The sequence below is a fragment of the Drosophila mojavensis genome, unplaced genomic scaffold, assembly GCF_018153725.1.
Source record: "Drosophila mojavensis isolate 15081-1352.22 unplaced genomic scaffold, ASM1815372v1 contig_74, whole genome shotgun sequence".
NCBI classification, from domain to species: Eukaryota; Metazoa; Arthropoda; class Insecta; order Diptera; family Drosophilidae; genus Drosophila; species Drosophila mojavensis.
Window position 1 is genome coordinate 19374365 of NW_025318899.1, and position 14333 is coordinate 19388697.

The following is a 14333-nucleotide window of genomic DNA, read 5'->3' on the forward strand; positions in this document are numbered from 1 at the left end:
CATAATACAAATAAATACAAGTATAAATAATTAAATGTTTGTAAACCATATTAAAAATTGAATTATGCATACTTTAAATTATGTTAAATAAAATTAATTATACAAATATTGTTTGGTTTTTTTTTTTTTTTTTTTTTTTGTGATTTGCTTTATATTTAATTGCGGTTTGATATAAAAATATACAAAATAGTAGCAAAAACTGTGATTAAATTAAACAATATTTAAATAGTTTTAACAGTTAATGAAAATTAATTAATATTGCTTCATGCATTTTGATTTAAGCATTATCCTCTGCGCTTTCGCTATCGAGTTGCTCTGCGTCTTCGTCTTCCTCTTGGTCTTCTTCTGTTGCCTCTAGGCTATCCGCGTCTTCTACTGGCTCCTCTTCTTCTTCTTCCGCATCGTCTTCCTCTTCAATATCATTTTCATCACCGCCGTCCTGCTCCTCCTCCTGTTCGTTGGATCCAATCCAGCGGAAACGACGATCAGCGATCTGTTCTTCGCTGTCCTCGGCAGAAGCCACAAGGACCAAAGCAAACAGAGCTATAAGGAAAGCAGAGAAGTTAAGCAAGATCTATCTATAATTCAGGCTGATATGCTTACCAATGCTCATGATAAGGAATTTGTTGGAAATCATGTTGATTAAGTTAATTGGTTAGTTAATTTCTATGCTAACTGAAGCGACGCTTGCCCCTTTTATAGTCAACTTTTGGCAAATGCTGTTTATCACAAAATTCGGGTTGCCCTACAACTGTTCAAATAATGTTTTATCTAAATTTATGTCACACTTATTAGGTTAAACACTTCACGGACTACTTTTTTTTCCATATGATTGACATCAATGCTAACTAAGATTAAACAAGATTATCTTAAGTAATTTCGAGTAAAATTGAAGTTCTAAACTATATTCTCAGAAATGAAAATGTTTAGGAAATTATTTAATTTTCGACTTTAAGTGATGTTTTAAAGAAATTAACTTTTCTTTAGAAATGAAAATGTTTAGAGATTTATTTCTGATAATTTTATACGTAAATTAATAGTAAAAATGAAAAAAAAAAAAAAAAAAAATTTATATATTATATTAATAGAACATATTTCTATGATTATACATATGTTCTTACATATTTCTGATGCCTTTAAACAAAAATATGTATGTAATATATATGTACTTGTCTCTGATTTTTAATCACGTTTCCTTATACTCTTCATTAAATAAATAAGATATTTACGTTTTGTAATATATATCAATATATATATTTAGTAATATGGTAACAGTAGTTTAAAATTAATTATTTTGGGCTTACTATCATGTTAGATCAGTGTATAAAAACTGTGTTTCAAAGCATAGCTTCAGGCTTATCTGGTAATTCAGGAGCAACAACAGAAGATATTGCATACTTTCGAGTGACACAAATCAAATAGAATACCAATTTTCACCTTTACAAAGAATAATATGCCTGCTGTATGTATATGTTTAGTTGTAGTTATTATAGCTAATTAGTCTCTTCGCAGGCATCAATCCAATCATTGTAGACATCTATGGGCTCCGATAGAGCCATGATTTGGCTCTGAAAGGCTTCCTGGCAGACGCGACAGACAATGCGACCGATTTTACGCAATTTGTCCCTGTTCAGGATAGATCATAGACAAATAATAGAGAATTACTTAGGTATTCTACTGTAAGACTTACATAATCACATCACAGGATCGCTCGTGATTACAAAAGGGACAATTGAATTGTCTTTCCAGGTTTTGGATAAGCTTACGTCTCGGCGGTGGCTTACGTTTCGACTTGCGGCGCCCCATATTTTATTTTTTGCTATCAACTTAGAGAACTGAGAAAAACTGATTTTCCTTTGAAAACGTACAAATAAATAATGTGGAAAAATGTGAAAAAAGTATGGGAAAAAAAACTTACAAGCTTGGAGACGCAATCGTTGTACAATGCTTAACGCTCAGCAATAGAATAAATAATTTGGTAACGCTCAACATGGTGTATGGGAATCTAATGATTTTAGTGACAGAATTATCATGGATTGCCTTATTAAAAAATAAAACATTTTTATAAAGTATTAAGCTATATGCAAAGCCTACTCAATTGTTATATCTCTCAAGGAACTTTCTGGATATTGTAGTGATAGAAATATCAACGATTACTTTTGTTGTTTAAATTTCCTTGTTATGAATTATGAAACTTTATACAAAATAATCTAAGACAGGAAGAGGGATGCACTTTGCCTTGAGTTTTCTACTTTCTTCTGGCTTACCCCATGTTAGCCCCATTTGTTTACCTCTATTATAAATTGTTTTGATATCGAAACCACAAGAAAACTCAATCGATGGTGCCCACATCTATTGCGGCTGCTGGCAGCTGGCTCTTATCTAATGCTATTGTTTGTGTCTTATAACTCAATGTAGCATAAAATCGTTTGTAAATGATCCTGTACTGAGCTCATCAGTATATCGATTACAGGCTGCGTAATTTGGCTGAAGGACAGAGATATGTACAGATCGCAGTTGTAATCGCTGCATGTGGGTCAAGTGTTTCGGGTTTGAATAGATAGAGATGGAATAGATGGAGATCGGCGTTCCCACAGTTGTGTTTGAAGCAAACGAGTGCCGATTTTTTCTGGCTAAAGCGAGCTGTGAGCTGTAAAGTCCGACGACAGCTCAGTGCGCTGTGAGAGTTTAAAGGCGACCTGCTGTTTAACATATTAGCACCAGGACATTCGGGGTCAACGGGTGGTGTTCCACAGGACAGCTGAAAGTGTCAACAGTCGGAAAGTGAGTTGTGCCAAAAAAAAGTCTATATACATATATATAGTTGACACTGGCAGCAGGATACTTTAGAATATTGCAGCGCACAACAGGATGCATCTACTAAGGACATGCCGCTGGGCAGCACATTTATTGCATTCGCAATGCTTTAACGAACAAATTGTTGAAATTATTTGCTAAATGGTTTTAAAAATGTTCATCATCGACAGATCGCAGCGGCTGCTTCCTGGCTTTCAGCCTAAGACTTCCGCATTTCATCAATCGCAGCCTCCTTTTGTTGGCCTCCTTTGTGCCCCTCATCTTTATTAATCTTGTGCTGCTCATCTTAGCCAGCTGCTGCCGTTGGCCGTTTGGCCGTTTGCCTTTTGTGGTTCTTTGGCCAGTTGACCATTTGCCGCTGGCCAAGTGGTTCGCTTGCCTTTTGTTTGGCCTACTTCAATGCGCTGCCGACGCGACGTGTCTTCCTTCATTCTCTCGCTTTTTGCTACTTTTTGTGCCCTTTGTGAGTTCATTTGCTTAAATGCATCTTATCCTGTTAAAGTGTGCTCCTTCTGTTCGCAGAAAATTGATCTTTTCTCTTTTTTCTCGCAAATTTCCTGCTTTAGTTTGCCTTCTGTCTTGCTTTAGGGCTGCACTCGAGCACGTCTTAATTGAGTCTTTTTTTTTTTTCATACTCCTGCAGATAATGTTACTGTAATGCAAGACGGTTTCCTTTCTTTCACTTTCTTTTTTTTTTTTTTTTTTTTTTTTAGATTTTTACTTAAATTTATTTTTACTTAAATGGAAATTCGTTGTTAGAATTCTGTGAGTTCTGAAATGGCATTAAAAATTCATAATTATAATTATAATATATAATATAATATAATTATAATTATAAGCCGTTGATGAGTTTTGCTTTTATGGCATCGCTTTTATGGCATTGAAGCCACCTACTTATCAATAATAAAGCTCAACAGATTTTTCATAATTATAAGCTCCATAAAACCCGCATGGAAAATCAAATCAAAGCCCAATCTCATAAACGGGCCACACCTGAGGGGACAAATCAAAAGCTTTTCAAACATTCAATTGTTGTTCTTTCTGGCCAATTAGTTGTTTTAAATACCATAAAATTATTATGTTGAATATTTTTGTGGCTCGATGGGGATTTTGTATATTCAGTGCTCATATCGTGTTGTTATGCTGATTCGTTCTATCCCCCGGCTCCATTTCTCCGCTTGGACAATATTTCATCGAAAATGCAATGCGCCAAGGCGCCCCAAACATGATTATTAATTAAAATTCCCAAATCAAAATCAAATTACCACTAAAAAAAAAATAAAAAAAATAGAAAGAAAAATGCATAAATTTTTGTCTAATGACAACAACCACACACATGCAGACACACACACACACACTACTCTGCTCTGCTGCAGTCGGCAGAGATTGGAGCAGGGGTCGCCTGTCGCCAGCGGCTTCCGCTTCGCCCGTGGAGCGAGCCGAGCACCTTCCAAGAATTCTGAAACTGGAAAATGCTATTTGGAAAATGCATATTAGAATAAAATTAAATTATGCATAATTATAATTTTTTGTTGCTGGCATTTAAACCAAACTAGCGTGGCTCTGCCGCCTGCCCCTTGAGCGGGGGCAGACTCATAAAACTGTCATAAGCCGGTGAAATTGTTAGGAGCCAACTAGATATAGGGAATATTTAATATGTTTTTCATTTTATGTTGTTCTTCTTTTTTGGCTGCGACACGTGTGCCAAGGAACAGAGCAGTGCACTGCGCTACAAGGTTGGAACGGAGAAGTGAGCAGAAGAAATTATATATTTATTTAAAAAAATTTTTCTTATCAATTAATAAGCAGTTGGGCAGTTCTACTTTGAGGTAAATATAAATTAAGCTTACTCGAATATATTTGACTTAAAATACAATATTTAAAATGTCTTTTCATATACACTTTCATAATAATTTAGGTTTTCATTCAAGATTTAATTGGATTAAAATTCTTAGAGCTAACTAACATATCAAATAATAAATAATTACACAGTTGCTCTGTGGCCTGAAGATAAACTAAATATACTTAATTCTATTCATTACAAATTCAAGCTGTTGCCTTTCTATATATATTTTTAATAGTTTCAATCTGGCTTTCCCCACTTTATGCAAATTAGCACCTTGATATTTGCACCCTTATAATCCGAGCTCTGCTGTATTAAGAGCAATTCGCATTCATATCGAACGCAAGTTTGTTGCACAGTGTAATAATATTTCCATAAAACCATTGAACGCGTTGAGGGCAAAAATGTTTTTGTGCTCAATTAGCGTATAACATTGTCACAACCTTCCGGCTGGCCCCAAGGCCCCGTGTGCCACAACATCATCAACAGGTAAAAGCCTGATTTCGTATGCGAAGGAGACAGCAGAGAAAGAGAGGGAGACACAGATAGAGACAAAGACGGAGAGGGAGAGGGATAGAGGCGAATGGCGTATTGCATAATCGTTAAAATGGATGAAACCTTTTTCCCCTTTTTGTTCTTTTTTTTTTAGTCTAATGCTCATTTTCATGCGTTTTTCCCGGAAAATTATGGCCACAAAGTGCTCGGCAATAGTTTAGCATATTTTGTGTCTGGGCTTACGCGTGGCCGCGATTTAAATTATGACAGGAGCCAGAGCCAGAGGAGTCGGAGGAGCCGGCTCGACTGGGTGCCTGGCTTCCTGGCGCCCCGTCCGCTAGGTGGCCGCCATGCATTGTGATTGGGCTTGGGACTTTGTTTGCCTGCTTAACGATTTAAATAATGTCTGGGCACAGGAAGGATAACAAGCGCTGTGGCGCTTCTATGGAACTATAAATTTTCAATTCGAGCTAGTGCTAGAGCATATTAATGGGCAGGTGGTCGGGGCAGGGGCAGGGGCAGGCAGCTAATAAGTAGGAGCTGAATGGCTGACGGTTGCAGCAGCTGCAAATTGGGACAAACTAATCTTATCAAATATTGACAATAACCCAATTAGTAACCACCTACAGCAGAGAACAACAAGAAGAAAAAATAAAACGAAAATAACGTTGGAAAAGACAAACAAACATTGCGCAAAAGGTTTCATCCTCGTCTCTTTTTGCTTTTTTATGTTCATTTCAAATGAAATGCTACCAGGGAAGCTGTCGGCCTGCTGCAGCCTGGCTGTGAGTAAGACATCAGGAGGCAAAGTCGCAGGACAAATATCAAACGCAGCTGCCGGCAGGACAAAAGCGGATAAGTCAAATCGCAAGATGCTCGCGTCAACCATAAAACTAGCCAGGCAACCAGCCAGATAAAACGCAGACCGGACCCGAATGTTTCACAGATCTCGTCAGCAGGACCGCCCCTGGCGAATGCTGCGAGTTTTTGGTGCACGCCGGGCAGCCTCTAATTTGTGAAACTTGCCTACAGTTTAGAAAACGACGGGCAGTCGCCGCTCAGTCCAGTCCAATCGAGCCTGACAAAAGAGCAGTCTCCTCTTTGGCATGACATTTGAGATTTTGCAGTCGATGATTTCGAATATGCCGGACAATGTGATTCAATTGAATAGAGACGTTTTTCCTTTCATGTCGGCCCACAGACAGATATGTAGCTCGTGAAAAGCGCAATGCTAACTGTCCACAAAGAGCACCGAAAATTTGCCATAATCATGACGTTTTGTAGGTTTCCTTTGTCTCGCCCAAACAGTTTCGCCCGAATAGTAGTTGGAGACGTCTTCCCTTTGAGCATAATCGTAATCGTTGCTGCCTTGGCTAAACAGCAGCCAACCTGAGCAACGGCCAACTGCATGTGGGAGTAGGAGTGTAAATGGATGAGAATACTCTTTCTTTTATCTCCCTTTGTTGATCGTGATTATGGAGAAGTGCGAGTACATTCAAGTACCAGTATCTTTTATGTGCAGAGCACAATTTTGTATCTTTATTATTATGGATTTATGTCTTTATCCGCTTTGTACCTTTATACTTGTTTCTTTGTATATATTATATGTAATATATACATGCACTTTTACAATAGATTAGTTGCTTCATACATTTAATACATATATATTTTTTATATATTTTATCATTATATTATGTATGAGTAAAAAATAATAGAATTTTTTTCATTTTTTTTTTAAAGTTGTTAATATAATAGAATAATAGACTAATAATTATTAATATAAAATAAAAATATATAATTTTGTCATAAAATAGTTGGAGTTTGAACTGTCTTGCAAAATACATATATACTTTAAAAAATTAAATTATACATATGTATACTTTAAAAAATCAAAAGATTACAAAATTAAGCGACTATCATTATTACAAAATTAATTATTATTTTATTATTTTTTTATTTTATTCAGTCAAAAAGCTCTCACAATAATTTTTCAACTTGAACATCTTCAACTATCTTTTTTTCCCTTAATATTTCTGAATATAAATTTCCTAATATTTATTACTATAGATTCATATCGTCGTTTTCTTTACGCATATCATTTCTACCTCAAATGATTGTAAACTCTTTCGCTGACTTCAAAATGAATGTCTCTGGAAAATATCAATTTTTCTATTCATTCATTGCCCGTAAATATTGCCATGCAGCCATATTCAATATGTGTTGTGTGTGTGTGTGGATATGGCGGAAAGGCCAAAACTATAAATTATTAGGTATTCATGGGTCCGGCGAGAGGCTGGACAATAAATCCCCAATAAATGTTTTTCATTTACTGAAAACGTAACTCATGAATATTTCAGCAAAAAACGACTAAAGGCCATAAAAATAAAATACAAAATGTGCGACAAGCGACGAGTAACAAAAAGTAAATAAACAGAAAAAAAAAAAACAGCAACAAGTAAACAAAAATAATGCACAGTTTTATTTAGGAGCAGGTTTTTCCTATTACTATGTTTCTTTTTTATTATTTTTTGTATCGTAGATGAGAACTGGAAGCTGGCCAAAAGCAACAATCACAAAAGTAACCTCAAAAATTTCAATAAAGACCACAACAAAGCAATTTATATAAAAATGCCACAGAGAGTGTGGGGGAGAGAATTTGAGGGGGGGGTTTGATTGGAGGGAGAGGCAAACGCAAACGCAAAGGCAAAGGCAACATAACAACAACAGACGGCAAATAGAGCAAAATATTAGTTGGCCCAGGGAGGGGGGAGCGGGAGTTTGGTAGATGGGCGGTTCTGGGCTGGTCTGGTCTGGGGCTCCGGCACGACATTTTAACAAAACAATAGAAATCAATTGATTGCGTTGTGGGAAGCTTAGCACTTGATTTCCGTTCTGTTTGGGATACCGCCGAAGGGGCAAGGCAAGGCTGTTCAGCTGCCAGTGGCTGGAGCGGGGGGGCGAATGCGTGGCTTGGCTGAATTGCGTGAGCCACCCAAAACGAGAGGACTCACTTCTGTTGTTGTTGCTGTTGCTGCTGTAGTTGTTATTGTCGCGTTACGGGCGCTGCGTTGGTGCGGCTAAAATTCTATTTTTCCAATTTTTGCGCAATTTATTGCATTGTCAAGGGATTCGCAGTAGAGCAGAAGCAAAAGCAGAAAAAAAAGTAAAAACGAAAACAAGGAAACAAAATGAAAAGAAAAGCAAAAGCCATAAGAAAAACACCAAATACAAATACCAAACAAGCTCGAGCTGCGATTGCAAATGGAATCGAAAATACTCTGTAAATTGTAATAATATATTTAAGATTTGTTTTTAAAATATGCTATTATATATTAGAATGAGAGCAAGTGCATAGGAATCAACTGATTTATAAAACGTTTCAACTCCCTTTAAGCATATGTGCGAGAGTCTAGATCTTTTGTCGCAATTAGATCTCACATTCCTTAACTTTGGTTGAGTCTATACATTTACTAAAATACAATTAATTAATTAAATTATTTAGTGTCCATTTTACACGCGCTTTTAATCTACTGAAAATATTGCAAGTCATAAATATTTTCATATATAAATTGAGCGCTAGATTTGATATTTAGCTTATGTTTAATATAGCTATTAGGAGTAGTTATTAGTAAATAGTAAAATGGTTGGATATTTTTAAAGCGAAAGACATCTATGCCTCCCAATATTTACACTGTGAGAGATTGGATGATTTTCTTTTTAGAAAATGATTATTTTTTTTATTTATTTATTATTTATTTAAATGTAATATTATAAATTTAATATTTTTAATATTTATTATAAATATATATATATATATTATAATTATAATTATATTATATATGTAGATTTTGTTATACTATGAGATATAAAATTTTTATACAATATATATTTTATACAATATGTATATATAATATATATAAGGTGAAAGTTGAAATGTTTACTATATTTGCAGAACCAAGTATATATTTATTAAATAGTAATATAATTATTTTATATATATCTTTCTTTTAGTTAAGCATTAGACTAAAAATAAGTTTTATATATTTTATATACAATTTTCTGAAATTTGCCGACTTATATATTTAAATTATATGCTGCAACTATTTAGAATTTATTGTTGCAACTTTAGAGCCAATTACATGGATATTCTTCAGCATAGACAATTTACTTGGTTATACCTCTAAGATCTACATTGTACAGGGTATAGACAGCAAATACAAATACCAATACATAGTGCGGCTTGTTCGATGGTATGTGGGCAGCGTGGCTCGGCTGTCTGTGGCTGGGGCTTGCTCATGCTGCTGGGGACTTTGGGGCTTTTGTGTGGCAAGCGTAAAAGTAAACAAAGCTAAAAGCGGAAACGCAAGTGAAATAATGCCACAGAGCTGCACGAAGCTGAGCAGCAACAACAACAAAAGCAACAACAACAACAACAACAGCAGCAACAAGGACATCAGCAACTAAACATCAATAAGCATTGACTAACTGGGATGCTGCGAGCATCCTGGAACCTGGTAGCAACTGCTCCACTGACTGGCAACTGGGGAGTCACAGCATTAATAGCTGAAATTAAATAATCGCTCCTTGAGCGAATCGCCGACTGCGCAGCCAGAGTACAAAAGAAGAATAAGTGAAGACCCAATTGGGATTTGGTTTCGATTGAATAAAATTAATTTTAATTGGTTCTGTCTGCGTGCCAAACGCTCTGGGAATAAATAGTGTGCGAATGAATGATTTGTTTGCTTTCAGCTACAAAAATATTGTTTTGCATTCGAAATTCGATTTACAAGCATATGGAATGGAATCGAGTTCCATTGAAGCTCAACTTCTCAAAAGACATCACCTGCACAGCTGTCGCAATGCTGTGAGTCAGAGTTGTGCCCTGAGTCATGGAGCTGGAGAGTAACAACCCTCTATAAACTACCCACAAGTTGTCAGATTCTTATCGCAGCAGCCCAACAAAAAATAAAAAATAAAATAAAATCCATTAGAATTTGACAGACGCGCGTTTATTAATAAAATTTTATGATATGCCCTAACATGGTTTTTGAGAAAAGGAATCTAAACTGATAAGCATCAGCTAGCAGCCCCATAAAGGGTAGAAATAGCATGGAATACATAGGAATCTAGGCTTAGTGCATTCCATTTTACCTGGAACTTAAGTATGACAAAGAAAGGTTTACAGCTGTTTAGGTTCGCTACACACACACACACACACACACACACACACACACACACACACATAAATACGCACCTGTTGATAAGGCGGCTAATTTTTGTGTGTTCATAAATAAAAATTACTTTTCTATGAGTGTGTGTGAGTGTCTCTGTGTGTGTGTGTGTTGGTCTCTAGCAAATTAGTCTTTGATTTGGTTAGCCAGCCAAAAAGGTTCAAGGATGTGCGAATAGGGCGCCATATGTTTGGGTATGCCTTTTCCCTTGGGCTCGATAGCCGCCTATGAAGTGTGAATTTCTGGTCAAAAACAGCAAACTTTTGCTGAAAGCCAGAATGTAATCAAAATAAAAGTAAATAATAAAAGGTACAGCCCGGAAGGATGTTTGCTCTGTCGGGATGTTTGCTCTGTCGACTGTCCTGTGAGCCTGATTGTGTTAAACGATGTAGTCTGATGGACAGCCGAAAGCGAGAGAGAGAGAGAGAGAGAGAGAGAGAGAGAGGGACGGAGAGTGAGTGAGGGGGATAAAAGCTGAAATCAATGCCGCAATCAAAATCATTGCAACACAAAACTTGTCTAAGCCTTTCTGCGTCGAGTCCTCAACTATCTGTCCATACATTGAAGGATGCAGCCAGTCGAGCGTGTTGTTGTTTATATTTGTTGCCTTTGGGGAGACGCCTGGCAGCAGTTTTATTATCCCTTTGCCGAGTCTGTGTGGGAAAAAATTTTATATTAAGATAAACATGAGCCGTTTCATTTGTTGTTGTTTGTGCGGCTGCTGTTGCTGTTGCTCCTATTATTGTTGTTGTTGTTGTTGTTGTTGCTTTCAGCCTGAAGTAGCCTGAACGTTGATTGAATCTTAAGACCAGCATCCTTTTTGGGTAGCCTCTTGGAAATTTGATTTAAGGTTAAACGCAATTAAATTTCGCCTTGGGCTTTGATTTGATTTGCTTTGCTGCTGCTGCTGCTGCTGCTGCGGCACAACATTTTCTTGTTTACGCTAGACAAAATTGAAATTTTATGCATTTTCCCATAGTTTGTTGTTGCTATTATTATTATTATTATTGTTGTTGTTGTTGTTGTTAGTGTTATTGTTGTTGTTATTATTTTTATTGCTGTTGGCTTTGGGCTCTGCGGCAGTTGCTCCGTGCGGTCAGCTGCCGAAAGGATTTGAAATTATTTTGCTCCTTTGGTTGCTGCGGCTGCTCACAGCCGTAGCAGGCGTTGATTAATTGATTTCCCATATGCACTACTATGTCACAGAAATGTGAATGTGAATATATATTTATAAAGGATCGTCCATCCCTGCTGCCTGAGCTGTGTGGGATTTGCGTCTCTGCTAATTAGTTTTTGAGGTTTCATTTGAGTCCAGGACAACGCAGTGAGCAGTGCATTGCAATGGCTTAAAGCTTAAAGCCAATGCTACGAATGACTTTATAATATGGCTCGAAATCATTAAATATGCATTATTTGCGCTGCTCGAAGTCAAACGTAAAATATGACTTTAATTATCTCAAATTGGACTTAACGCATGAATAATGTAATTTGTTCAAGCTCATTGCGAATTTTGAATAAATTTAATACATTAGCTGGGCCTTTAAGGCGATTCTATGAGAATACTGCACAAATTCGCTTTGGCTTTGATTTCTTTACACTCTTCTTGTTTTACTAAGCTACGCCATTGTCAAGTTCAATGCCAATGCCGCTGCAGATGCAGTTGCTCGCTGCGATTCTAGGCGCTCTTTTGGCCCAATAGCAACTAGATGTTGGCATATTTCATGCACACTTGGCTCAGCCTGCGCCAGAAAAGAAAGAATGCAACGAAAAAACTGTTATTGGCAATGCCAAGACGAAGTCTTTGGCCAAGTCTAAGCTCTATTATGGCAGCACAGCTTGGCGAGGCATTCACATCCTGTGGGTAGCGCGTCGAGCACATAAAATTCAATAAAACGCATATTTGCTGTCATTTGTTCCGAGTTTTGGGCGCCAAAGTGCCACAAAATTTGCTGAAGCTGCCGTTGCTGCCATTGCTGCTGCTTTTGCTCCTGCTGCTGCTGCCTTTGCTCCTGCTGCTGCTGCTAGTAAATGCGATGAAAATGGCGGTAAAGTTGCTAAGAAAACACAGACAAACAGACGGCAGCAAGCAGACAAGTTGGAACATTTTTATTTCTCTCATCTACCATCAGCAGCATCATTGTCATCATCATCATCATAATAGTCATCATCGTCATCATCTCGAAATGATTATAAGCATTTTTGGCTGATTTAGCATATTTTTGTTGCGCGCAATTCACGCTCTCCCTCTCTCTCGCTTTCTCTCTCCCTCTCTCTCTGATTGGCACGCACTTCCGCTTCCGCCTTTTTGGTTTGACGTTGGCCTAAAGACTTCCGCTTTCAGCGGTGCTCTAACTTCATTTTCATCTTTTTGTGCTCCATGAACTTGACAGTTGTTACATGCCATGAGAGCATGAGAGCTGGGAAAGGGTATATTGAATATAATGTACAAGATTTGAATACACTTTAATTTATTTATTTTTTTAAATTTATTTATACAAGCTTGCTAACATTATAATATATTTATGAAATATTATATTAATCTTGACTTGGGCTTATATTTAAATTTGATTTTTTTCAATACAATCAGCTCTACATCTTTCACATTTAGTAAGCTTCATATAGGGTATCCAGCAGTCAGGTCATCTGCTGTCTGCCGTGCTTTTTGCGGTTTGTTTTTATATGTCGACTACGGAATTGGAGGCTGGCGTTGGAGTTGGGTGGGTAAATGTGCAAATTTGTTTTGCTAATGTTTATGCAAATAAACGCGAGAGCACATCAAGAGTCACAGTCGGAGTTGAAGCTCGTCTACTCATATTTCTATATGAAGTCGACTGTTGCTGTTGCTGCTGCTGTTTATGAAAATGTCTCGTAAGTAGATGGTTCTGCTCCACTCTGGCTTATCCAGAGGCCCTGGCTTCCGCTCATTCCCTGGCGCTCATTGTCGCGTCTTATGTAAATTTAATGCTAAAATGTTTATTTTACTAAGATTTGCTTAGCTCTTCAAATGCTGCGTCTGTTTTCTCCTAATGTTTTGGCTGGGTGGTGGTTGGGTGGCTGGATGGGCGAGTGGGCGTGCAGGCGTGTGGGTGTATGGGCGTGGGTTGCCCAATACCTGGCTGCCGTCCTTCCTCAATTTGTGGTTGCCCTGGAATGGGCTTTCGGGGGGTGAGCAAAGGGCATTCATATAGCGTCCATAATGCTAAACGACGCATAATTGAAACATTATGTCAGATTATTGTTAGCAAGCGCCGAGATTTACTTAGTTGGCGTTTTTTTTTTCTCCCCAGACTCTGAGCCTGGCTGTAGGAGCTGGAGAATAAGTTTGTGAAACATACGAGCAATGTCAAAGAGATTTTCTTACTTAATGTTGCCAACAGCAGATATGAGTAAATAGTCAACGATATTTGGGGTGGCAAATGGTTTGAGTAATGGCAAACGATAAGAAAGCTCAAAGTTGAAGAAGCACAGTTAATATTTTTACTAGAGCAGGGTTTTCTCTTCTAACAGGAAGTTCCCTTAGATAAAAGCAGTTATATTGCTATAAACTAAATAAAATAGGTCACTGTATAAAGTGAAATGGACTATGTAATTATGTATCTATGTATCTATGTATCTATGTATCTATGTATCTATGTATCTATGTATCTATGTATCTATGTATCTATGTATCTATGTATCTATGTATCTATGTATCTATGTATCTATGTATCTATGTATCTATGTATCTATGTATCTATGTATCTATGTATCTATGTATCTATGTATCTATGTATCTATGTATCTATGTATCTATGTATCTATGTATCTATGTATCTATGTATCTATGTATCTATGTATCTATGTATCTATGTATCTATGTATCTATGTATCTATGTATCTATGTATCTATGTATCTATGTATCTATGTATCTATGTATCTATGTATCTATGTATCTATGTATCTATGT

At 36.9% G+C, this 14333-nt stretch overlaps 2 protein-coding genes across 4 annotated transcripts; both read right to left on the minus strand.

The window, feature by feature from the left end:
- Positions 1 to 188: 188 nt before the first annotated feature.
- On the minus strand, positions 189 to 1017 carry LOC6582984 (glutamic acid-rich protein). Its single transcript, XM_002008629.4, has 2 exons — positions 604 to 1017; positions 189 to 543 (listed from the first exon to the last, which is right to left on the minus strand). Exons 1-2 carry the CDS (start codon positions 635 to 637, stop codon positions 278 to 280), a joined length of 300 nt encoding a protein of 99 aa, XP_002008665.1. The 5' UTR covers positions 638 to 1017; the 3' UTR covers positions 189 to 277.
- Positions 1018 to 1224: 207 nt separating this feature from the next.
- Positions 1225 to 2055, minus strand: LOC6582985 (transcription elongation factor 1 homolog). 3 transcript variants are annotated; one of them, XM_044010159.1, is made up of 3 exons: positions 1919 to 2055; positions 1691 to 1835; positions 1225 to 1626 (listed from the first exon to the last, which is right to left on the minus strand). In XM_044010159.1, exons 2-3 carry the CDS (start codon positions 1804 to 1806, stop codon positions 1494 to 1496), a joined length of 249 nt encoding a protein of 82 aa, XP_043866094.1. In that variant the 5' UTR covers positions 1807 to 1835; positions 1919 to 2055; the 3' UTR covers positions 1225 to 1493. The 3 variants fall into 3 exon arrangements, with proteins under 3 accessions (XP_043866094.1, XP_032587238.1, XP_002008666.1); XM_032731347.2 differs by having other exon boundaries at positions 1691 to 1845; positions 1919 to 2054; XM_002008630.4 differs by having other exon boundaries at positions 1691 to 1854; positions 1919 to 2044.
- Positions 2056 to 14333: the final 12278 nt, after the last annotated feature.

Excerpts from the sequence above, each read along its gene's own strand:
- LOC6582984 (XM_002008629.4), bottom strand. The coding sequence starts at position 637 with ATGATTTCCAACAAATTCCTTATCATGAGCATTG. Across the intron at positions 544-603 it reads ATTCCTTATCATGAGCATTG|CTCTGTTTGCTTTGGTCCTT; the intron begins GTAAGCATATCA and ends CTTTCCTTATAG.
- LOC6582985 (XM_044010159.1), bottom strand. The coding sequence starts at position 1,806 with ATGGGGCGCCGCAAGTCGAAACGTAAGCCACCGCCGAGACGTAAGCTT. Across the intron at positions 1,627-1,690 it reads CGATCCTGTGATGTGATTAT|GGACAAATTGCGTAAAATCG; the intron begins GTAAGTCTTACA and ends TATCCTGAACAG.